General features: G+C 34.5%; 4 protein-coding genes and 1 long non-coding RNA gene across 8 annotated transcripts; 2 read left to right on the top strand and 3 right to left on the bottom strand.

Annotated features, from left to right (window-relative positions):
- Window positions 1–91: 91 nt before the first annotated feature.
- Window positions 92–4,080, bottom strand: LOC149739593 (uronyl 2-sulfotransferase-like). 3 transcript variants are annotated; one of them, XM_089873043.1, is made up of 8 exons: window positions 3,336–4,040; window positions 3,049–3,260; window positions 2,617–2,696; window positions 2,378–2,534; window positions 2,116–2,213; window positions 1,664–1,783; window positions 1,220–1,260; window positions 92–572 (listed from the first exon to the last, which is right to left on the bottom strand). In XM_089873043.1, exons 1-8 carry the CDS (start codon window positions 3,451–3,453, stop codon window positions 424–426), a joined length of 975 nt encoding a protein of 324 aa, XP_089729169.1. In that variant the 5' UTR covers window positions 3,454–4,040; the 3' UTR covers window positions 92–423. The 3 variants fall into 3 exon arrangements, 2 of the variants coding, with proteins under 2 accessions (XP_089729169.1, XP_089729170.1); XR_016384447.1 differs by having other exon boundaries at window positions 429–572; window positions 1,155–1,260; window positions 3,336–4,079; XM_089873044.1 differs by having other exon boundaries at window positions 429–572; window positions 1,723–1,783; window positions 3,336–4,080.
- A 904-nt stretch (window positions 4,081–4,984) lies between these two features.
- LOC149739594 (glutathione S-transferase Mu 1-like) lies at window positions 4,985–6,165 on the bottom strand. Its single transcript, XM_089873050.1, has 3 exons — window positions 6,031–6,165; window positions 5,793–5,973; window positions 4,985–5,567 (listed from the first exon to the last, which is right to left on the bottom strand). The coding sequence occupies exons 1-3, from the start codon at window positions 6,137–6,139 to the stop codon at window positions 5,180–5,182; spliced, it is 678 nt and encodes a 225-aa protein (XP_089729176.1). The 5' UTR covers window positions 6,140–6,165; the 3' UTR covers window positions 4,985–5,179.
- A 298-nt stretch (window positions 6,166–6,463) lies between these two features.
- LOC149739595 (uncharacterized) lies at window positions 6,464–19,091 on the bottom strand. Its single transcript, XM_089873052.1, has 35 exons — window positions 18,670–19,091; window positions 18,023–18,136; window positions 16,988–17,236; window positions 16,621–16,851; window positions 16,229–16,357; window positions 15,876–15,959; window positions 15,729–15,818; window positions 15,569–15,676; window positions 15,060–15,173; window positions 14,898–15,005; window positions 14,465–14,572; window positions 14,297–14,407; window positions 13,789–13,899; window positions 13,619–13,726; window positions 13,367–13,474; window positions 12,892–13,104; window positions 12,307–12,483; window positions 11,662–11,796; window positions 11,479–11,569; window positions 11,297–11,352; window positions 11,102–11,232; window positions 10,671–10,767; window positions 10,541–10,602; window positions 9,951–10,085; window positions 9,658–9,801; window positions 9,443–9,591; window positions 9,238–9,373; window positions 8,876–8,979; window positions 8,678–8,814; window positions 8,153–8,229; window positions 7,971–8,093; window positions 7,777–7,902; window positions 7,431–7,576; window positions 6,890–7,028; window positions 6,464–6,601 (listed from the first exon to the last, which is right to left on the bottom strand). The coding sequence occupies exons 1-35, from the start codon at window positions 19,052–19,054 to the stop codon at window positions 6,524–6,526; spliced, it is 4,614 nt and encodes a 1,537-aa protein (XP_089729178.1). The 5' UTR covers window positions 19,055–19,091; the 3' UTR covers window positions 6,464–6,523.
- LOC149739596 (uncharacterized) lies at window positions 7,024–9,922 on the top strand. The gene is made up of 2 exons (XR_016384449.1): window positions 7,024–7,137; window positions 7,437–9,922. It is a non-coding gene; the product is annotated as an uncharacterized LOC149739596 (long non-coding RNA).
- A 1,760-nt stretch (window positions 19,092–20,851) lies between the features above and the next one.
- LOC149739597 (inactive alkaline ceramidase-like) lies at window positions 20,852–22,926 on the top strand. 2 transcript variants are annotated; one of them, XM_089871483.1, is made up of 6 exons: window positions 20,852–21,063; window positions 21,537–21,657; window positions 21,713–21,860; window positions 21,950–22,087; window positions 22,161–22,304; window positions 22,584–22,926. In XM_089871483.1, exons 1-6 carry the CDS (start codon window positions 20,962–20,964, stop codon window positions 22,732–22,734), a joined length of 804 nt encoding a protein of 267 aa, XP_089727609.1. In that variant the 5' UTR covers window positions 20,852–20,961; the 3' UTR covers window positions 22,735–22,926. The 2 variants fall into 2 exon arrangements, with proteins under 2 accessions (XP_089727609.1, XP_089727610.1); XM_089871484.1 differs by having other exon boundaries at window positions 22,164–22,304.
- Window positions 22,927–23,012: the final 86 nt, after the last annotated feature.

The raw sequence follows: 23,012 nt of genomic DNA on the forward strand, positions 1-23,012 counted from the left end.
ATTCATTTTTCATTTTAATGAGGGCTCGGTTAATTGTTTAAAAATAAATATAGCTTTTGGCTATAGCCTACATGGTGGTGGAGGAATATGGGACACCTTTAGCACATAATATTCAAATATCTTGATCGTGTTTTAAACAATTACGACCACCTGTGTGAGTTGTGAAGATGGTGTGTTATATAATTCTTTGATTGTTCTTTGTTTACTACCAAACGGGACGTATAGAAAATAGATTAAAAAAGTGTATCATCTTCCCCCACCCTACTATACAGCATATGGATAAAACCAGCCAACCAAATCAAAATTAATAAAAAAGCAATATTGCGACACAGTAGCTTTTCATCGACATTTGTGTGCGGTAGAGCCAGAGGTATTAATGACAAGACTCAACCATATAAAAGTCGGATAAATGTTGAACCAATATTAGGTAAGATCTATACTTTTTAATTGTTTATAAAATCTCGCTTTCACGAATTTGTAAAACTGATCTTCGTAGAACAACGCAGTTCGCAGTTTCCGTTTTGTTTCTTCTGATGGTTGTCTTTTGTTCGCTGTTTTCGTATGTCGTATCGCTGAATATAAAATGTAGTAAAGTGAGGCAAAGTGTAACTCGGGAAGGGTGAAATATTTTCCCTTTTTACAAGTTTAGATAAATAAAACAAATGTTACAATGTTATTTGACGGTATTCTCACGGATAAACACAATTTTCAATGCCTCAAAAAAAACATTAAAACTTATCAGTGTTTGCAAAATAGGGTATTGGCAAGATGTAATTTGAAATGCTAGCCGAATCATATAAATTCAAAGAAATTTTGTAGCTGTAAGTAGTGTGGGGTAAGTTGGGACACCTTTAGCCATAATATATCAAAGCAACCTGATATCGTGTTTTAAACAACTAATAATATAAATGTTCTTTGTTTACTACCAAAGATACAAGAAAATCGAACAAAAAGATGTCCCATTTCCCCCCCACCCCACTTTACAAATTCGGAGTATCATCTTAATGCATAAATTTATGGACATTTGAGTATTTGGGCAAAATGTGCTTGTCCCATTTCGTGTCCCATTTTACCCCGCTTTACCGTTCATGACGACATTTTACCAAAAGTTAATTCATACAAAACAACGGTCTGACACAAGGTGAACTTTGTACCTTATGACTATATATGGTTCGCTGTATATTGACCAAAGTACTCTCTACGTCACACCTTCACTTACCATTCACAGAAGCAAACATTTCTCGGGCACGGTCGAAGTATCTATAAATCAATTTGTACGTTAGTTACAATTACGACACTAAATTGTAGGATGTGTTAATATGACGGGCCAACGTGGTCGAAATACAATAAGAATCAAACACATTTAAGAAAACAAATTGTATTATTTTAAAAATACAGGCAGAATTATGAGTATAAGTGGGGTACGATGGGACGCGAGGTAAGATGGGACATTTTAAAAATTACTTTTTCCATTTTATGATAAACGGAAACAAAACCTAATGTAATATGGTATTACTCCAAAACTGTCAAACATCCCCCACCCTACTATATTTAGTATTATGGTGTATTTATATACATACATTTTTTGCCAACACCGCAGCAGTGTGACCAATCACAACATATCAACGATTTCAAAATTAGTAGACTTTTTAAGCAGGATTACCTTGGCAGCGTGTGTTCTAATATTTTAAGAGTATTTTCCATATCCTCAGTAAGACCTACCACCAAGTAACTGTTCATCACATTCTCCTTTGCTTTATTTAAGCTCCACTCGTTGCTCCGGCTGCGTTTATGAGAATAATGTCAAAACTATTAATGAATGAATGTAACTTGCTTTGTCCTCGGTTCACCGGTAATCGACTGCCGTTATCACACGGGTGTTCTGTTTCATAACCTTTTGCCAGCTGACGAGTTACCATGTATGTTACTTTATGGATGAGTATCTTTGGGGATTTAACTTTTTTATGTATGACTGATAATTTAGACAACCCGTTAGTGATCACTGGGCTGGCGCTATTACGCCCACAAGGGTAGCAGCGACGAGCCTTGAACCCATTACCGTTGGGTTAGAGGCCACTTTGCTACGACGCCGGATTAATGATACAAGCATCCTACCTGCACTGGTTGTCTTGACCACAAAAATAATTTAAATACCGAGACGGGTTGTCATACAAACATTGTGTAACGTTGCGAGAAACACAATCATCCAAGCTCTGCAAAAGAATATTGATTCTTTATGCAATTAAGACGAAACCATAAGCTCCACTGCAAAGAGCAAACAGCAACGGCGCTAGCGGTTAAGGTTATACAGTTTGTTTATTTGGCTGCGAACTTTAGACCCAAAAGCTTATATATCATTCGTACTAAACCCACTCACCATGGATCGTTTGTCGTCGCTCATTTTTACGAGCCATTTCTTCGCCTTTTCAGCAGTCCAACCCTTAAAGCCGAACCGATTAAAGTAGTAAGCGGATACGTAACGCTCCACTGGGTCGCGGATAACGTTTAAATAAGTAGGCTGCTGGAACCCGAACCTGGAATGTTGGTTTTCTAGGTTATTAGGGGAATTTGATTTTCTGCTATGAACAGCATGCTGTTTTAACTTGAACTTTTTACCTTGTAAAATCCACGTAGTATAAATGCCGAACAAACATTGTTGTATTGCCAAGTGTCGACCACGAGTGTGCCAAGTTTGTCTGTTTTATAAATGAGTTTTCGTTTTAGTATCGTTTAATTTTCCAAAATCGATCATGGTTATGTGCTTACCTACAAAAACACGCATGGTAAGTACCACGTTATATATATAGTTGGATAGGAAGATGGGACACTTTTTCATTCTATTTCCTCGTCCGATTTGGTAGTAGGTCAAAAAAATTAAATAACTATAAAATCGTATCCTCACAACTTCAATAGACCACATAAATTGCTTAAAACACGATTAGAATACTTTGATATTGTGTGCTAAAGGTGTCTCGTTTTCCCAATATACTAAACACAATTTTTAATAGTAATCAAAGGGTTCAGCATATTAAACCATACACTATATACCTGTTCTGTTTCAGTTAAGCATTGCTTAATAAACGGTTTACTTTCTATGTGAACTTTAAACCGTGATTGAATTGAAAGTTTTACAATCAGTTTACGGATGGTGGTGCTTGCACATTTCGGAACACGATTGTAGACCACCGAACCAGCCAAGTTGCTAAAAGCTTCGTTTGCTAGCTGGGAAAAGCGGACCTTTTTTCGTGCAGTATCTGCAACTATATTTTGATTTTGTTAAATCAGGAAATTTACTGAATGAAGTATCCAATAGAATTTAATCGCAACCCCGTTACCTTTTTCGTTTACTGATAGTTTACGTCTCATTTTCTTTAAACCTGATATTTGAATAAAAACATACATAAGCAATGCAACACATATAATACTTAAACATTTACGTAAAACACCGCGCATCTAAAACACATTAATTTCTGATTAAGAACTATTAACTATAGTTTTAACTAAATTACTTTCACGGGTTTACTCTTGATTTTAGCTAACTAAGCATCTGGTAGAAACTAAATAGAGCAGTATTTACGTTTTAGTATAATGATAAAAGCGGAACAGCCAATTTTGCCAATATAGGACTATGTCTGTGGATGCACACGTATATTACGCTCTGTATCTACACTTAACCTGTTACGCGATTTACGCACGCAATGCTACGTTATGCTTGCTGATAATTTACTGTTATATGACCAAACGTATTTATTTTTCGTCTGCAATCGTTGCGCTTGACTAGAACTAAAGTATCGCTAAGCCTACTAGCAACACACCAGTGAAGCCAACGAAGCGCTACGCGTTTGTTGTCTAAACCAGGGTGATCCAGTTCTATTTAGTTACGAGCTTTGAAGAGATAAGGAAGCTTTTGGCTCGCGCTCGTATAAACAAAAACACACTATTGGAATCTGGAAAGTGAAAAGGGATGTCGTGTAGGCTATTTATCTGGCTAAATATCTTTAACGGTTCTTTATTAGTTTAAGTTAAACAGGTGGTAACCACCCGAGATAATAACGTTATCACAAATTTGGCAAATGTCAAGTTATGTATAGTAGGGTGGGGGAAGATGGGACACCTTTTCATTCTATTTTATTGTCTCGTTTGGTAGTAAACAAAGAACACTAAAAGAATTATACAACCGTATTCTTACGAATCCTATAGACCGTTGTTAATGGTTTAAAACACGATCAGGGTATTTGTACATTTTGTGCTAAAGGTGTCCCATCTCCCCCTACTCTACTATATGTATAGGGTGGGGGAAGACGGGACTCGGCGTGTTTTATTTATTTGAACTACAATTAATAAAGGTATGATAGTACTGATTTGTAATATCATCACAAAACCTTCGTATATTTTGAATGTGAAAATATTGGACAATAATTATGTGCTTTAAAGGTTCCCATCTTACCCCACTCTACTATACATATAAGTTTGTAGCAACTTGACGCCTAAAGTGACGTCACATAACCCAATTCCAATACTTAATTAATCAATGCCAACAGTGCGGATACGACTTATCTCATGGGAAACTATTCTCATGAAAATACACCCCCCGTTGAACGAGGTTAACGATATCCCGTTCAGCCGCTGACATATAATTCGCCATTTCCCTAACACAGAAACTAATAACGAGAAACCACTTTCTGCACTGAGACCTCGAGGTCAGTCTAGGCTCATGGCGGGCTCTTATGAGCCTTTGCCCAGCCGTCAAGTAAGCCTTTGCCCGAGACCGTATCGTGTACTTGTATACCATAAAAAGGAATAAAACATAGCAAGATATCATGAACTGTTTGTTCTCTGGTTATAAAAGCAATTAGTACTAAAATAGATATAGCACCCCGCTGAAGCCTGCATATAAAGTCGGATCAGCACAGAGTCATATAACCCAACCAGCAATCCTGTATATTCAGTGGGGGCTATAAGTTTTAATAAATATTTGTTTAAATCCTTATAAAACAAACATTTTATTTTTGAAACAAACAACCAGACTCAATGTATCAGAACCATATGGTCAAATAATGAAGATAACATCGTGAAAATGCGCGCATTAATACAAGACAAAAACATCGTTTTGTTGTTACGGTGGTTGCTAAAAAATACACCTTAGTGTGAATGCTTATAAACATAAACAAACATAATATTATTCCGACTGTCCACCCCAATATGCATATTTTGAAAATAGGGGCAGAATTTTAAATCTGTTTGAATGTCTGTAAGTTGTCACTCCTTTTAAGTCCCTGATTCGGGACATAAAGCGAAACACAGTTGGGTATGTGTCAGTAATCAGAGACGCATCAAAAACCATAATTTGGTCCAGAGCTTCAAAGAGACCAAAATCCACATACGTTAATCTGTCACCGGCCATATATCTGTGATTAGACAAATAAAGCTCAAACCGATCCATGTACACGGCGAAGTTCTGCATGAATTCAAACTTTCCCTTCGCGAATGATTCCTTTGTTGAATAATAGCAAAGGTTGATGAACTTGTAGCGAAAATCTTCAACAACCCCTTGGGCGACGTCACATCTACATCAATAAATGAGGTCACAACATTTAACATGGTGGGGTGAGACGGGACACTTTTAGCACATAATGTCCAAATATCCAGTAGTAATTTAAACAATTAACAACACTCTACGAGAGTCGTGAGGATACGGTTTTATAAATTATTGACTGTTCTTTGTTTACAACTAAATAAGACGGGAAAATAAAATGGTCTCCATCTGCCCCACACCATTAAATACACATTACCTTTGGTGTTCTTCCTCTGTTTGCGGATAGAGATCATATTTCCTACCAAGGTATTTCATGATGGCCCAACTTTCTGTGAGTTTTACTTCACCATCAATAAGATAAGGAACGTTTGGAAAATCAAATCCAAGCGAAAATTTGTCTGCCTTCCATTCCGGACGACTGTAATCTGGTGCTTCTCCTGAAAAGATGCATTGCAGAAAGACCTTATGTTAGAAATGCATTGAAATTATTTTACCTGTAGGGTAAGCTTTAAACTCGTATTCCACTCCTGCATATTCCAATATTAGTCTAATAGGTTCCACCAAACATCTAACGTCCCAATAAGCAAGAATTAATTTAGTCATTGTTAAAAAAATAAGATTTTTAAATAAAAATCCTAGTTATTAACTGCAACAAAAATGCATGCGGTAATAAATAATTATAATAATAAAATTTCTCATTTATTGCACATACTGTTGCCACACAAGTTAATTCAAGCCAATGGTTCTTAATGTAATAGGAATTATTTATCCACAGCAAGCAATACGACACAGCAAAATAGGTGCATGGAAGGAATGAGTAAAATTATTTACAAGAGAGTAAAAGTTAAAAAGCGACAAAATGCTACTCATACAGAGTATAGTAGAAACTAGAAACTAAGTAAGAATTTTAAATCAAGGCAACAAAACCATTATTAATAACACTGAAGAGTTGAAGACAAAGTCTATTCAAGTTTGGTAGGATCTATCTTAGCAGTCTGCTTCCTTTTCACCCAGCATTGTTGATATGTATGTTGATAATGCAGTATAGATGAAGTGGTATTGTTGCTGTAAAAAACAACATAAATTTGTCTCTTCTATTACTGTAGCAAAGTGTAGAACAATTTTAAACGAAAAGACAGCATATAGCGACAAAACAACAGTTGTTAAAACATGCTTACAGTTAAAAATATATTTACTTTCAATTGAAAAAAATAAGCGTGGTTGCTGCACCTGGCAGACAAACGTGATATTTATGTTTAATTATTTTCTAGTTAAACTTCAAAAATAAACAACAGTGTGCGTAGAGTTATGACCTGTACATATAAAGGATTCTAATGAAGTAATAACACCCACCTTGTTTGTTACAAACCATGGTCTGATATCACGCAAATCTTTCACAGTCCTAAATACATCCAAGTGATTTGCGCCATGCTTTAATAGATCTATCAGTTTAAGCAAAGTTATGAAGACTCCTGTTCTTCCAGAACCATCACTAGATTAAGAAATTATGAATAGGATGTGTAAAATGGAAAACATGTGACTGTTATACAAAATATATGAAAGATCATGCACACAAAAAAACAAAGTTGTTATATTTTCAGGTTGTAACTTTAACTGTTTCTTTACATTCAATTTTAACATTAAAATGACGTAAGGTCAGGGAGATGGGACAACTTTAGCACACAAAATCTAAACATCCTGATCGTGTTTTAAACAATTAACAATGCTCTATATGAGTCATGAGGATACAGTCTCATAATCTTTTAAAAGTCCTTTGTTTACTACCAAATAGGATGAGAAAACAAAATGAAAAGGTGTTCCACCTTTCCCCACCCTAGTATATATTAAAAAAGTTAGTTTTTAGGTTAAAATATATACCGGTTCTTTGCGTTACCTGCAGTGAACAAGGAGAGCTCCATCCTCAGTCTTCCAACATCTTTGAACCATATCCAGGAAGTTAAGAACACTTTGTTTGTTGGGGGGCGATGCACTTGGCCAATCATGGTAATGAAAATGTTTGATGTCCATTTTTGATTGTCCCTATGACCAAAAAAACACTTTAGTGTCATATTGTGACAGTGAGACGCAAAAAAAACCATTTGTTTGAACTATCAATATGAATTTTTAACCTTACCTACAAACAGTTGGAAATAATCAATATTTTATTAAATAAATTACCGCATAATGCATTACCTTAAATCCGAATTAGATTTTTATTATTTTAGAATACATTTACTCACATTTTCAATTCTTAGGAACCGCTTGGTGACATTCGGTTGTTTTTCTTGTTTTGTCAAGTAAATATACATTTCGTTGTAAGTTTCTGGGAGACTTATTTTTTGGGGAAAGTAGGGATGAATATTCGGCTATAAATAAAACCATGTATGGTAAATGCATTTAGATTTACTAACAGAGCAGATTTAGAAATGTTTACCTCTTCCTCCTTCGATGTTATCATTACAATAGTTTTAGCATCACTGTGCCAAACCGCATGCCAGAAATCAACAACTGTTTCATCAAATGGGCATTGGGAGGCTACAATATGACCAAGATCACACTACAAATATGAGGTAAGTATCTGTTTACCAGGATTATAAACTCAATATTTTAACTTACCAGTATAAGAGATGCATTATAATATGCAGGTTGTTCATCGGCTTTCAATGGAGGCAGTTTAAGTATGGACTTGTCATCTGTGCAAAAACATTCATTTACAAACATATTTTCGAGTATCTAATTCAAATATTTAGCTTTAAAATGAGAGAAATATAATTTGTTTAAAATGTTATTACACTACGTCCAGCCCCGTAGCACAGTTGTTTATAGTGCACCTGCCTCCAACCCAGAGGTAATGGGTTCAGGGCTCATTGCTGCTACCAATATGGGCGTATGTGTCCTTGGATAAGACACTTAACGCAACCCAGTGGTCACTTATGGGTTGTCCAAATTATCAGCCGCACATAAAAAAAATTAAAAATCCCCTTAACATACTTGGTAACTCGTAAGCTGGCACGAGGTGTATAAAACAGAACGACTGTGTTTAACGACTGTCGTTTACCGGCCACACAGAATAAAGTAATTTACATACATTACATTACATATGTAAAACAGCAACAAAATTTATTATTGTATATTACATACATGGCAGAATGTCCTGGAACATATTCTTTGGGAAGTTTTTTGGTTGTAAAGCTATTCCCCTCTGTGTGTCAATTGGTCCAATGATGTTTAAATTATCAAACTCTTTCTCAAACCCAATGACAAGATTTTCATCTTTTCTGTTAATGTATATATGTTTGAAACTGTTTATAATTTGAGTTCCAAATTTGTTTGCTTTACTTTGCAAGATTTGTCATGATCTTTTCAATCTCAAGAATAGAAAATTCAGTTTTTGGAAGACAAAGCAGTTCAACCATCAATCTATGCAGGAATATGTATTGGCTCTATGGAAAATATAACATTTTTTAAATGTGTTTTTTTGCAAACTTAAACATAAGTAATATTTTAGTGGCTTCTCTGGTATAAAAACGTAGCTTATTTCCAGCCTTTCGTCCGCCATACATTCCCTGATGAAGTGCCGTCGTATGGCAGACGAAATGTTGGAAATACACTATGTTGGTATACCAGATGAGCCACTAATATATTATTTCTACTACGTCTGGTAGCAGAAGTAACAGACTACTTAAACATAAGATCCTTACAGAAGTTTGCACCATGAGCGTTCGTTTCCTGCGCATAGCAAGCACAGTTTCAAACACATTAACAGCTTGTGTGGCTCGTTGTTCCTCAAGGAGGGAATCTAATGCAATGAAAGTTCCTGAACGGCCTACTCCAGCACTGAAATTTTAAACAAAATGTCAAAACTTTAGCCAACAGTTATTTTAACGACATTTTAACAAAGGAAACCTGCAATGAACTACAATGGGTGTTAAGACAAAATCTCTTTGATAAGTCTCCATCACAATGTCATAAAACTTCAAGAAAGCAGTGGTGGACACAGGAACACCGTGGTCAGGCCATGAGTTAAAATGTAGATGCTTCACTGTCTTGCAACACTAGTGAATTTACAGAATTTAACCACCTAAATGTAGTTGTACAATGTATAGATGAGTTTAACTTACATTTTCGTCATTCGAATTAGCGACAAAAACTCTGAAAGTTCTAATGGTATAACTTCCATATGATATATCTTCTGTTGTCTCAACTAGGATTTCTCCAAAACGACCAACAAATCCAATTTCGGGCCAGTATTTCTCACATTTTTTCTAAAAATTCAAAAATGCTTTTTCTACTTTTGATGATTGCAAAGAAAATACTGAGCAAACCCTTCCTACCCTTTATATTGTATATTTGTAAAAACCTGCACAAAATATGAAAACATGCGAATTTGCTTGCTCTACAGTCTACACTTTACCAGCGCATCTTCAAAAAGATTAGTCAGCATGACGATTATTTGACAGTTCTGCTCCCAAATCATATTCCAAAAGTCGACTACTGTATCTCGTGTAGGACCTTGGGCTGCAATGAATTTCTTGGGCATTCCATAAGACTGCAGACACAATACAAATAAATAGAAATTGAAAATTAAAATCACAAATGGTTGAATGTAGGACAACCTTTTGTGGGGAATACTTTATGTATGTGTCCATGGGCAGGACACTTAAGGGCAATTGCTCAAACCCAGTGGTCACTAATGGGTTGTAAGAATAAACAGTGAGCCATACAAAAAAAAACTAAGCGTTATACATGGTAGCTCGTGAGCTGGCATGAGTGAAACAGAACATCCCTGTGATAACATTTGTTGTTTTCCGGCCATTAGAGAATGAACAAATGTAACTTAAGATAAAACAAGTTACACTTATTCTAAAATTTTAAATCAGAAATTTTTCTGCCTTATGACACATTTTTCCGCAAAACCAGTTAAAAATCACTGCTGAAATGTATTTCCAAGTAAAACCTTTATTTTCAGTCAAGCTACATCAAAAAGGAAAAGGAGAAACTTACATCGATATAACTTGCATTGATATAATCTTGATCACCTTGTAAAACCACTCTTGCATTATCACCTGTAAACACATCAAGCAAACACTTAGGGAAAGTCACAATGACATTACATATTTAAATGGCATCATACTTGGGTAAACATTGACATAACGGTTCTTATCTTTGTTTTCAGGCAGTTTTGCAACTGTAGCTGGAATTGGAACTTTTGAAGAAATGCTTGATATGTCCTGAAACATAAACCAAGTGTGTATTATTACAATACAATGACACCACGGTATCTGACTAAATAGTACAGACAGCATTTTAAATCACCTAAAACAAGATCATAATAAAATCATAACTGAATTTTTTTTTCAATTACGGTTGCAAAGATTTAAAAGTATTTCAAACGAAAAGATATAGCGACAAAACAACATTTGTTAAAACATGCTCACATTTCAAAACATGTTTACATTTAATTGGAAGAAAATAAGCTTGCTGACTACACTTAAATTAGACATGATAAGACAGTTACACAAATTTTGGCAAACAGTCATGCATATTTAATAATTGAAAACTTACATCAAATTGTGTAATAAATGCGCGGTTGTTGAACGAGGTTAACTCCCTGTATTTATCAAACATTTGATTCACTGTGATTCGGTAGTTCGAGTAGTTGCTTGCTGGTTGGAAGCAGCTGTTTTCGTAATTACCTAAACAAATAAACCTTAGAAAGTCGTGCACATTATTACTGCAGACAATATTTAGTCATCATACTTAGATCAATATGATGTTCTTTCTTTGATTTCTTCTGTCTCTGATCTCGAAAAGAACTAAAATAAATTGAAAATTAATAAAAAAAATTAAATAAAAAAGTATAATCAAATAATGCATTGTTTTACTAAAAAACAGTTAGTTTAAAGGACAAAAGTACAATATAAGAAACATGCTATTCATACTGAACGTAATAGCAGAGGAATACGGTGAGAAACAGTACTAGAGCTGTGCTTATGACAATCACTACAATTAGCCAAGGTTGGAATGGAGGGCCTGAAAGGAAAAATAAATCAAATTAAAATCGGCTTTTATAAAATTTAAGAGAAAAAAAAATTTTTTAAGAGATGATATTTGTAATTTCTTACTTGGGGTATTCAAAGGTCTTTCACATAGGTTTCCACTATAGAGATCTGAACAATTGCAATAGAAATGTGCACCACTGCTTGTACATACTGAGTTATGAAGGCATGGTGTTGGTATACATGGGTCTTCACCATCAGCTGTGGTCAATGTGATATTAAGTTTTGATACTTTGTACAGCTTAAACTTGGTTGCAGATAAATACGAAAAGGAATAAGGAATTGGAGAATAAATGTATGAATGTAATTTACTTTATTCTTACACGCCCAGAAAACAACAGTCGTTAAAAACAGGTGTTTTGTTTCATAAACCTTGTGCTGGCTTCACCATGTATGTTACTTTGTGGGTGATTATTTTGGGGGAATTTTTTCATTTTTTTCATGCCTAGCGGATAATTTATACAACCTATTGCCATTAAATGTCTTGCTCAAGGATGCATACGCCCACAATGATAGTAGCAAACAGCCTTGAACCTACCACCTCTGGGTCAGAGGCAGGCGCTCTAACCAACTGTGCTACAGCAGGAAAGGTTGTTTAAGGTTTGTGACACATACTGCATACTTTTATGTGTATAAGCTTAAACGTAATATGTATCAGCCTTGTGCAATACAAGAATACAAGAACAAACAATATATAAGGCAATATTTAACCTGGTTTTTCACAAATATAGCCAATGGGTGCATTACAATCTTTAGGTATCCAAACAAATTCTGAATCTATATTCTGCCTCTGCAAGGACAAACAATTCCCATTAAGCTGTTGGGTTTCAGGTGGCCATTTTTGGAAATCTTGATTATTAACTGAGCTTCCATCAAGCCACAACCATTCTGCATAAATGAGAAAATTCAATATTAAACAACGTCATCCAGATACATTCTGTGAATCTGGTCTTGATCTAGTACTTATCACTGGGCAAGAATTGTACATGATATTAGAAAAGACTAAATACCACCAAATCAGCAGCAAACAAAATCCAATCTAACAAGCAATATACTACTAACTATAGCAACAGACATTTAATTTTCGCCAAAATCTGGCTACATCAGTCTCTCTTCTATTTAAATAGTAAAGTAGTTTGATTAATGTTTACACTATTGCCATCATGTTTTCTGTACCCTATTTTTGCCTAATGATCTCTGCTTGGATGGTTTTTACTTTATATTGAAGTTTTTGTTAACCTTTACATGATAAAAGTTTAAAAGTAAGTTTACAAACTATATCAACAAAAAGTTTACCTCCTGAGACATTTTGTGCACCAATCCAAAACCCATTCATGTCAGTTATATTTGAAATATATCTCTCAAGAAAAGTTTGCGTGTTTTGTGTTTTTACAATCACCAACGCCCCACCCAAGTCCATGCAAGTTGTGAGTGAAGTGGTAAAGTTGGTTAAAGAATCCACACTTAAGTGAATGGAGAAACCAACAGCATCATCAGTAAAAAAAATTGCTGTGAATTAAAATTAAAAACTTGGATATATAACAGAATAAAGTGAATCAAGAAAAATGTTCAGCATTTGTACATACTTTAAAAACTGGTCAAGCAAATCTAGTAAATACTTTTATAAAAGTTTTATACTATGTAACAAAAATTGCCATACTATGTAACAAATACAGTGCCATACTAAGTAAAAAATGACATACTATGTCAAAAAAACAAAGTGTCATACCATTTAAAAAAATTTACATTGCTGAATGGTAAAAATATTAACCTTCAGTGCAGTTGAATCCTGAATAAGTAGGTGGACAGTCACATGCGTAAGATGTTCCATTTATACTACAATTTCCACCGTTCATGCAAGGATCTTGTGAACAATAGTCTGAAAACAATAATTAATGATGTTTTTGCTCATTTTTTTATTGACTAAATAAAAATTTCACTGAATGAATAAGCAGATTTTAACATTGCCATAAATTTTAGCTTTAGTTTTGTTCTAAATATAGTTTCTGTAAGTTGTATTTACCCTGTGTGCAGTTGATGCCAAAAAAGCCAGTTTTACATTCACATGTATATGATGAATTATTAACTTGACAATCACCATCATTCTGACATGGTTGTATGGTGCAAGGATCTAAAAGAAATACGAAAAGAATAATTTGTATTGTGGTTAAAATCAAAACAATGGTAATTTACTGTTTTGGCATTCGTTCCCATAGTAACCATCATCACATAAACAATAATACTCTGTTGTGTTTCTGACAATACACAATCCATGGCTTCCGCAAGGTGAGGGGATACATGGTTCTAAAAATATCACAGATCCCATTATGTATATGTATATATATATATATGCAGTTATAACAGTATATGTATGACAGTGGTAATTAAATAAGCAGGCAATATTAAAAGGCTGATAACAAACTATTATCATCTAAACATAAAATGGCGCTTTTGGCAAATTATAATACACGTATTTATGTTTTGAAGACCATTTCCTGAAATAAAATTACACTGATAAAAAGGATTTAAATACATTATTAAAACACCAATTTCAGCAATATTTCTGGCAACAACAGTTTATATGTTATCATGTATCAAGTAAAATGCAATGAAAACTTAACACATTTTCTTACAATAAACTCAAAAATAACAAAATAACAATGATTAAAATTGAATGTATGTAAATGATAATGTAAACAACCTGGAGTTGAGCAATTTTTTCCAAAGAAACCACTGACACATTGACATTGATAATCGCTGCCATTCATATTACATGTACCATTGTTCAAACATGGGTTGTTAGTGCAAAGATCTGAAAAGCAGAAAGGTTTGATTTGTCTTTAGTTATGTTTACCCTGAAAATATTTACCATTCTCGCAGTAATTTCCGTAATACCCTGCATCGCACAGGCAGGTAAATGTTGAATTTGTCAAAATGCATTCACCATTATCACCACATGGACTTACAGTGCATAAGTCTGCAGCAGAAATATATAAATAAATGAATGTAACTTGCGTTATTATTGTGTGGCAGGAAAGTGACAGTCGTAATAACACAGGTGTTCTGTTTCATACACCTCGTACCAGCTAATGAGTTTTCTTGTATGTAACTTAGTAGGTAATGTTTTATTTTATTAATATTCATATACTGTATGGCTGACAATTTAGAGAACCCATTAGTGACAAAACTGACAACTGGGTTGGAGAAATTGCAGTCAAGTGTCTTGACCAAGGACACATACATAAACTAAAACATGATATTTTAAAACACATGAGAACAATATCAATGAACAAACCATATACCGTTGGTACAGTTTTTTCCATAATATCCATCAAGACACTGGCATTGATAATCGCTACCATTCATATTACATGTTCCGTTATTCATACATGGGTTGTGTGTACATAGATCTGAACAACACAACTTAAATTTTTTGTTAAATGCCCCTGTACCAATAACCTTACCATTTTCACAATACTGCCCATAATATCCAACATAGCATTGACACAAAGCTGTAGAATTTACAACAATGCATTTACCATTACTACCACAGTATAGAGAGTTGCATGGGTCAGGAACTGTAGAAATAAATGAATGTAACTTTCTTTATCCTCGCGTTGCCGAAAAACGACATTCATTAAACACAGATGTTTTGTTTCATACACCTCGTGTTAGCTAACGTGTAACTGAGTTAATAAGTATGTTACACTGTGGATGAATATTACTTTTTTACTTTTTGTTATTATCTGTTGCTAATAGTTTAGACAACGAATTAGTGACCACTGGGTTGGAGCAATTGTCCTAAGATGTCTTGCCCAAGGACACATACACCAACAACGGTAGCAACGACAAGTCTTGAACCCATTATCTCTGGTTTAGAGGCATACACGCTAACCAACTGTGCTACGGCTTTGGTGTAAATATTAGTAGGTCAGAATACAACAGTGTTCAAATATTCTCTAACAAACTTTACCTTCGGTGCAGTTTCTTCCAAAGAAATCACCAACACATTGACATTGGTAATCACTGCCATTCATATTACATGAACCATTGTTCAAACATGGGTTGTTGGTGCAAAGATCTAATCATGGAAAAAAAGTATTTAAAACAGAAAAGGTACTGTAACTTAATACCTTGTGTGCAGTTAATGCCGTGATAACCAACAATGCAGTCACATCTGTATGCTGTTGTGTTGGTAACTTCACATTCATCTCCACTTCCACCTGAAAATGAAAACCTACTAACATTGCACATGCACTTTTTACAACATTCCTTCTAACCATTGATATACAAAAGCCCACAATCAGATTGAGTTTCCAGCGAGCAAGTGCCATTATTTTCACATGGGTTCACAGTACATGGATCTGAATAAAAAATAAGTTATTCATCTGTTGAGCTCTTGCTTTGTAAGCAGGGAATAACACGTTTGAATCTCGATAGTATCATTTTAGGACTGTTTACCCTTGGCACACACTCTAAAGGGTAATTGTCCCAGCTGAGTGGGCTCTTATGAGTTGTTTAAATCTTAGATCAAACAGAAAATAATCACCCAAAAATTGCACAATCCAAGAATGAAAAAAGTGACATATTTATTTAATTTAATTTAAAAATATATACAACATACAAAATTTACCATATTGGCATATGTCGCCATAATAACCATCAGAACAAATACATTTGAACGAAGATTGGATGTGGTTGAGCTCTGGAAGGCATTCTCCACCATTCAAACATGGATTATCAACTGAACATGGGTTGTACACTACAGATACAATAATAAAATTAAAACTATTGCAATAAACAAACTTAATTTTGATATAAATGTTACGTATCGTCGAGTAAAATCAAAGTAGCTTATGTCACAATTTTGAGATTGCTCGAACATTGCCAAAATGTATTTTATGTCCAACAGCATGCAAAATTGTAAAAAAGACAATTGTGACATAAGCTGTGACATAAGCTACTTTGGTTTTACCTCAACGATATGTATTCTTTTGGTTGACATTATTAATTTCTTTAACTCACATCTTTGGCAAATGTATCTTTTCTTTTGAAAGATCATACCGTCCACCCATTTTCCCAAAATATCTCCATTTACCTCATCACTAAATGAGGAGTTTGTCAACAAAATTTGAAGAGCAGATAACCTGCTTGAAACCAATGGAAAACCATCCAACCAGTTTTCAAACTCAACTGTTGATTGAAGTGGAATTGATGTTCCATCTAACCAATACCAGTCACCTCTTGTTTTGTCACCTGTAAGTGAAAAACACAGAAACATAAAACTTAACGCACAAAATATTGTTTGTTGCCCACTTTTCTTGAACAAATATAGATTTAAATATATATAAACTTATTCTTTATTTTTTAATTAAAGATTTCTATTACAAACCTCCTGCCCAGTAGCCGGCCTCCGATGCATTAGTCCAGGATTGCTCATCAAAATCATATGCCCACTTCTGTATCTGTGAATTGATGTCATCCTGAATGAAGGAGCTATTCACTTTGACAAGTTGATATCCATTCCCCTCTTCCACACATCTCTCGTTAGCAGTGGTGTAGTTCAGGGGAGGATAATTAAAGAACTTATACTCGTATTTCTTTTGCTTTGTTGCATTGCACGGCAATGTTACATTTGGTTCTATAAGGAGAGGTAGGAGTTAGTATACAACAACAGAAACACTTAACAGACTGCCTGTAGTCTAAAGTTGCCATTAAACTCGCCTTCGCCGTATTCATACTCACTTTATTCCTACCTTAATGGTGACAGATGAACGGCGGCATTTTTCTCATAAAAAAAATTTTTGTTTCTTTTATTACCTTAAACTTCAATTTTTATGGCGAAAGCAAAAGTTGAAAGTATACAAATTTTAACACAGTCTAGGTCTAATGGAAACCTACATTCATTATGACTTCTTTGGGAAAGTTATAATATAAATGCATATTTGCATAATAGAACTCTAAATATTCCTGAGTTACACTACTGTGCATACATAATAAACCTCTATATATTCCTGAGTTAAACTACTGTGCATACAGTCTGACACTATTAACAACGTCTGAAAACAATATTTTGCAAGAAGGTATCAGCTTCTTATTTGTCTAACATGTCATATCACTGTTGAAAATTTAATGTTGGCATTTATTGCAAGTGTCGCAAATGTTGGATGTTTCTTTACACGGCTCATGTGTTGTTTGTTTTTTTAGGGCGATTATACACTGGCGACGAGGCACAGTTGGTTAGCGCGCCTGCTTCTAACCCAGAGGTAATGGGTTCAAGGCTCTTCGCTGCTACCATTGCGCGCGTACGTGTCCTTAGGCAAGACACTAGCCACGCGAGGATAAAGTACATTCACATTCATTCATTTAATCATTCAATCATTCACTCGTTATAGTGTAAACAGTGTCTACTGTCTACTATACTAACCTATTTGACAAGTTTTGCCAGAGTACCCGTTTATGCAAATGCATTTTAGCGAAGATGTAGCTAAATCCACCGTACAATTTCCTCCGTTGGCGCACTCATAACCATTGCATAAATCTAAAATATTTGCAAATTTACATCAAGGAAAGTTTACAAGAAAACTAAAATTGCAATGCGGGATTTCCCCGATGACAAAACGTCTAAAAACAAAACTTCATAAACAAAACAAAAAAAAACAAGAGAAGATAGAAAAGCCATGCAATGATTCCTATTAGTAAAATATTAAATAAACGTAAATTATACAACACAAATTTCGTAAGCAGTGGTGCTACCGTAAATAATGCTCGAGAAAATAGAATAAAAAGGTGTCCCATCTTCCCCCACCCTACTATATAGTGGATGGGGGGGGGAAGATGGGACACATTTATCACATAATATTTAAATATCCTGATCATGTTTTTACCAATTAATTACAAAGATCTTAAAGGCCGTAAGGTTACGGTTTTATAACTCTTTGAATGTTCAAAATGTGTTTAGTAACATTTCGCCCAGTCGTGTTTCGAGTTCCGATCTACCACGCATGCACAATATCGCCCGGTACAAATATATTAGTCGAGAGAATCTATATCACTAAATCGGAATTTACTTACGTAATTGACAGATGAAGTTCTTTTTTTGGTTTGCATTATCGTCACCCCACTTTCCAAGAATACCTGATGTAGTTTTCACCTGATCAATAGGCATAACCTTCATCGCATATGCCGTCGCATTACCGCCGTTCGGTTGGTTCCTATACCAGTTTTGATACACCCCATCTACAGCTGAATTATCAAGCCACATCCACTGATTGTTATATTCCCGAGCTCCAACCCAATAACCCAAGTGCCAGCAGTTGTTTCCACATTCACTTTGATCAACCGAGCTTTCCCATTGGGCCAATTGCTCAGTGACTTTTTGTTGGATCCCGTTGTCTTTTATCAAAAGCAGACTTCCTTTTAGCGATGCACAAAAATCAAGAGCGCTTTGAAATTTCATCTTTTGTTCAGTGTTATTGTAAAATAATATTTTTATATTTTCGTGCAAAACTTCGCCCGCTGGCAGAACTGAAAGTGAAACGAAAAATTCCTATAGCTTATTTCAAATAAATCAGCATAACACAACACTGAGTTGTATTTAACTCTTCAAAAACAAAAACCATTGGAAAAAATCATCCTTAAAGCCCAAAGTCACATACGTGGTAACGCGTAAGCTGGCACGAAGTGTAAGAAACAAAACATCCGTGTTAAGATCTAACTATTTAAGCTTTAATGTAAGATTAGTGAAGTGAATTAAAAAGCGACATCCGTTAGAGCAAGCTAAGGATAAAACTAACAAACCTGTATCCTCGCATCGTCCGTTGTACATAACTACAGCGAGGATCAGCCATAACTTTGTATCTATGTTCATTATTTCAAACTGCACATCGAGCATCAATCCACACAGTAAAGTGGACTTGTATATCAATGATGCTTAAATATTAACACAATATTTGTACAAAGGCATCGTTATTGCTGTAATCCCAGTCGTATATAAAATCGCGTTGGTGTTATATACGAACAATTGGCGACATATTAACTCGATAAGTGTATACTGGTTTCAGTTTTATGTATTGTTAATATTTGAATTGATATAATAGGTAAACATTACTGCTTTCGTTTTAATGTCGATTTTAGATGGCTTAGTAGTTGTGTTTGCTCATCTCTTTAAAAAATATATTGCAATACTATAGCAATGCACACATACTTTTGTACATTAATATACATCATTCAATGGGCGAAAAAAATGTTACAGTATTATTCGAGATATCCTAACGGTCCCAAAAAATGCGAGGTAACGGCGGTTACTGATGCTAAGTGTTATTAAAACCTGGTAGTGAACAAACACATCATTTTTTAAATGCCTGTTAAAGGGCATAACAATATTATAAGGTTTATTTTCAATGCCCGTTGCTGAGTCGTATTAAAATTATCCAGATTTTGAAGTTTGCCAGTTTGAATCATCAATATAGTATCGAAGTTAAATATACTAGCTAGGCTAAAATATATACCATATACAGTTTGTATACATATTTTTTTTTTCAAATATAATTTTAAAACCTTTTTTTATCTGTTGAACTAAACTTTAAACATTCTTAGTTTAGATTTTTAAACGAAAATATCTTTTTAAAATTTATATATATAATGTTTACATGGCAAAGCAATTTGCAGGCAGCAGTTAATTAATTTATGTGGGTTTATTACAAGTTGCAGAATACTGTAATAATAAAGTCGTTTAATTTTTTGTCTCATCTTAGGCTACCCTTTTGTTGTTTTGTAGGTTTTCATTGCCAAACTTTGAAAAGTTTGTTTTTAATTTAATAATTTATACCTCAAGGGTACTTAATTATTTACTAAGACTAATTAACAATTGCTTTAAGTTAAGAACAAAACAGTTTATTTTCAAATGAACATTTTAAATGGTTCTTATTAACGTCGCAACGAAAGAAACACTATTTTTATATTTAACATAATTAATGTAAACCGAGTGCATCGCCTATAGTTAAAAGGTTTACCTGGCGCAAATTAACGCGTTTAGGCAATGGTCCGTGACTCTGTGGGACATCTTGCACAACCCCACTGTATACCAATATTTAAAGTTTGTTCAACGAAATTTTTGGCAAAATAAACTTAAAATGCGATCGGCAGAATTTTTGTTTAATTTCAGTGTATAGTAATTCAGCACCTTAATTAAATTCTCTAATTGTAGCAATATCCTGATATCTTGTTTAATATTTCCGTAATCGGTCACATTAACAACGTTTGTGTTCAATGTACGAATCGTCGAGTTTGCCGTAAACAGTCTTGGATCATTTGTTGTCTAAATTAATCTGGTCTGTGTATATTGGAAAGTCAAAGGTTTAAAAAATGCGCCTGCCTTTAAGTGTTTTCGCGTATCATTCGTCAGATGTAAACTGGTGTGAACCAGATTACGAAGTTTCATCTTTCACAGTTGAGTTTTGGAACTCGGTAAGTAATGTTTAGACAGTTGACTATCAGGGCAGCACGTGCTCGTACTATGTTTTGTAATATATTGGTGACAATTTAGACAACTCATGAGGGAGCACTTGGGTGGAGTAATTGTGGTTATAATGTCGTGACCAAGGACTGGAATAGATACAGCAATATAGTTGTTAAACATATCTTTAAAAATAAAGGAATATAGTTACACAAACATCTAATGGTTAATAATACTTTTAACATTGTATAAATACCGCGTTCTTTTATCCCGATTAATGCCCTATGACTTTGAAATTAGTATAGTGCGTGAATTTAATATTTTTCACAGAGGAGGACGTGTGTCAAAAAGTACCACCTGCTGTATACTTTATAGACTGGCGTATCGTATTCTAAACACACAATTAAATGAATTCAAATGTATTAAACCGTCCTTAAGGTGATTTTAGATCATTTTATGTTTAACATTATATTTTCTTTAACAGATTTCAGGCATACCGATGATAGTTTTGTCATTGATTATGATCAGTTTAAATGGCGATTACACGCGTTTGGTACCACACTGCAGGTACGCGAATGTGGTTTGGTGGCTGCTAGTGGTGACAGGTAAATTGTACAAGTTTACATGATATTGATAAAATATTTATCTGGTATTTTTAAGGTATAGGAAGTATATATTTTCACGCAACCTTGAGCCTTTTCGGGCAGTTTTTGGACGAGATTAGTATAATATGGTTGGGATTTGCTGTGCTTGCGATGTATGCTGAACCGTCGGTCGTTTGCCTTCCTTCTTCATTTAACAAGAACAGGTGCGGTGTCTCATATTGCCAAATATAAGTTCATATTATTGGTATACTAAATATACAGAAAAGTTTACATATTGAATCATACGTTATAGAACACTGTACCAGTCACTAATGTTGGCAGCTGCTATCGTGGCGACAACACTCTCGTTTGTCGAACCAAAGTTTAACCACGTGTGGTTGTTTCTGTTCGTTGTTCCTGTTGTCCGGGGAGTCACTATGAAAAAATCAAGGTTTGAATTTAAATGAGAAGCTTTAAGATAAAACAAGATATTGTATTATTTACCTATAAATATATAAACTCAGCAGGAATCCTAATATGGAAAAGTTTCAAGCCTTGGGAAGAAATGGTCTCGTGTTCTTAGCACTTGCAGTCATATGCTGGGTACTTGACAGAATATTTTGTCCGTTTATGCTTTCAATCCGTTTCCCTTATCTTCACGCTGTTTGGTGAGTTGTGGTTTTTAGATTATTTTATAATCGTAATCATCACCGAAGCTTTTATAATATGCGTATTTTCACGTCTTCTTTATGCATCATTTTTTAACGATACATGGCCATTTATTGGAGCCCTCTTTCTTGTTTATGTTTCTATAATCTGCTCATACTAACATTTAAATTGTGAAATATAAAGACAAGACATGTTGCGATATTAATCAGAGAAACAGGTATACGAGTTTTTCCCTCATGTAGTTCTGTTTAGCTGACATAAATTGTTTTGTTTTGCAGGCACATTTTGGTTCTAATTGCTGCAAATATGGTTTTCGTGTTTGGCGCCTTTGACTACGCAAACCAAACTGCTTCAAGGCATGAACCGTATCTCGCGTTTTTACCTTTACTTGGTTCATATGTTGGAATATGGTACGTCGCTTTTCGCTAGCCAAAACCGGAAAAGCACATGATTAATACCACAAAAAGCAAGACAACATTCGTTCCTAAAAGCATAAGTGTTAATAAGTTTTAGTTCCCCGCTCACGCACAGACGCATATTATTGTGTTACATTTAATGTTGTTCATTCAGAAATGTGAAATAAACAAATAAATGTGCAAATTTATATCTGTGACACAGAAACTAGCAGTGTTCGTTAATCTCGACTGGTTAATTCTAAGTTGCAGAATACTATCAATATAAAATCGGTATTTTTGTTCCATTTCACC

Source organism: Ciona robusta, chromosome 2 (genome assembly GCF_009617815.1).
Source record: "Ciona robusta chromosome 2, ASM961781v2".
NCBI lineage: Eukaryota > Metazoa > Chordata > Ascidiacea > Phlebobranchia > Cionidae > Ciona > Ciona robusta.

What these genes read in the sequence shown, in the direction of transcription:
- LOC149739593 (XM_089873043.1), bottom strand. Translation starts at nt 3,453, where the DNA reads ATGCGCGGTGTTTTACGTAAATGTTTAAGTATTATATGTGTTGCATTG. An exon ending in TACTACGTGGATTTTACAAG is followed by an intron (nt 2,535 to 2,616) that starts GTAAAAAGTTCA and finishes CCAACATTCCAG; the next exon opens with GTTCGGGTTCCAGCAGCCTA. An exon ending in TTAGAACACACGCTGCCAAG is followed by an intron (nt 1,261 to 1,663) that starts GTAATCCTGCTT and finishes ATTGATTTATAG; the next exon opens with ATACTTCGACCGTGCCCGAG.
- LOC149739594 (XM_089873050.1), bottom strand. Translation starts at nt 6,139, where the DNA reads ATGACTAAATTAATTCTTGCTTATTGGGACGTTAGATGTTTGGTGGAA. An exon ending in GTTTAAAGCTTACCCTACAG is followed by an intron (nt 5,974 to 6,030) that starts GTAAAATAATTT and finishes GCATCTTTTCAG; the next exon opens with GAGAAGCACCAGATTACAGT. An exon ending in ACAGAGGAAGAACACCAAAG is followed by an intron (nt 5,568 to 5,792) that starts GTAATGTGTATT and finishes TTATTGATGTAG; the next exon opens with ATGTGACGTCGCCCAAGGGG.
- LOC149739595 (XM_089873052.1), bottom strand. Translation starts at nt 19,054, where the DNA reads ATGAAATTTCAAAGCGCTCTTGATTTTTGTGCATCGCTAAAAGGAAGT. An exon ending in CGGCATTAACTGCACACAAG is followed by an intron (nt 15,677 to 15,728) that starts GTATTAAGTTAC and finishes TTCCATGATTAG; the next exon opens with ATCTTTGCACCAACAACCCA. An exon ending in TGGAAAAAACTGTACCAACG is followed by an intron (nt 14,573 to 14,897) that starts GTATATGGTTTG and finishes TTTCTGCTGCAG; the next exon opens with ACTTATGCACTGTAAGTCCA.
- LOC149739597 (XM_089871483.1), top strand. Translation starts at nt 20,962, where the DNA reads ATGCGCCTGCCTTTAAGTGTTTTCGCGTATCATTCGTCAGATGTAAAC. An exon ending in GTGGCTGCTAGTGGTGACAG is followed by an intron (nt 21,658 to 21,712) that starts GTAAATTGTACA and finishes GGTATTTTTAAG; the next exon opens with GTATAGGAAGTATATATTTT. An exon ending in CCTTATCTTCACGCTGTTTG is followed by an intron (nt 22,305 to 22,583) that starts GTGAGTTGTGGT and finishes TTTGTTTTGCAG; the next exon opens with GCACATTTTGGTTCTAATTG.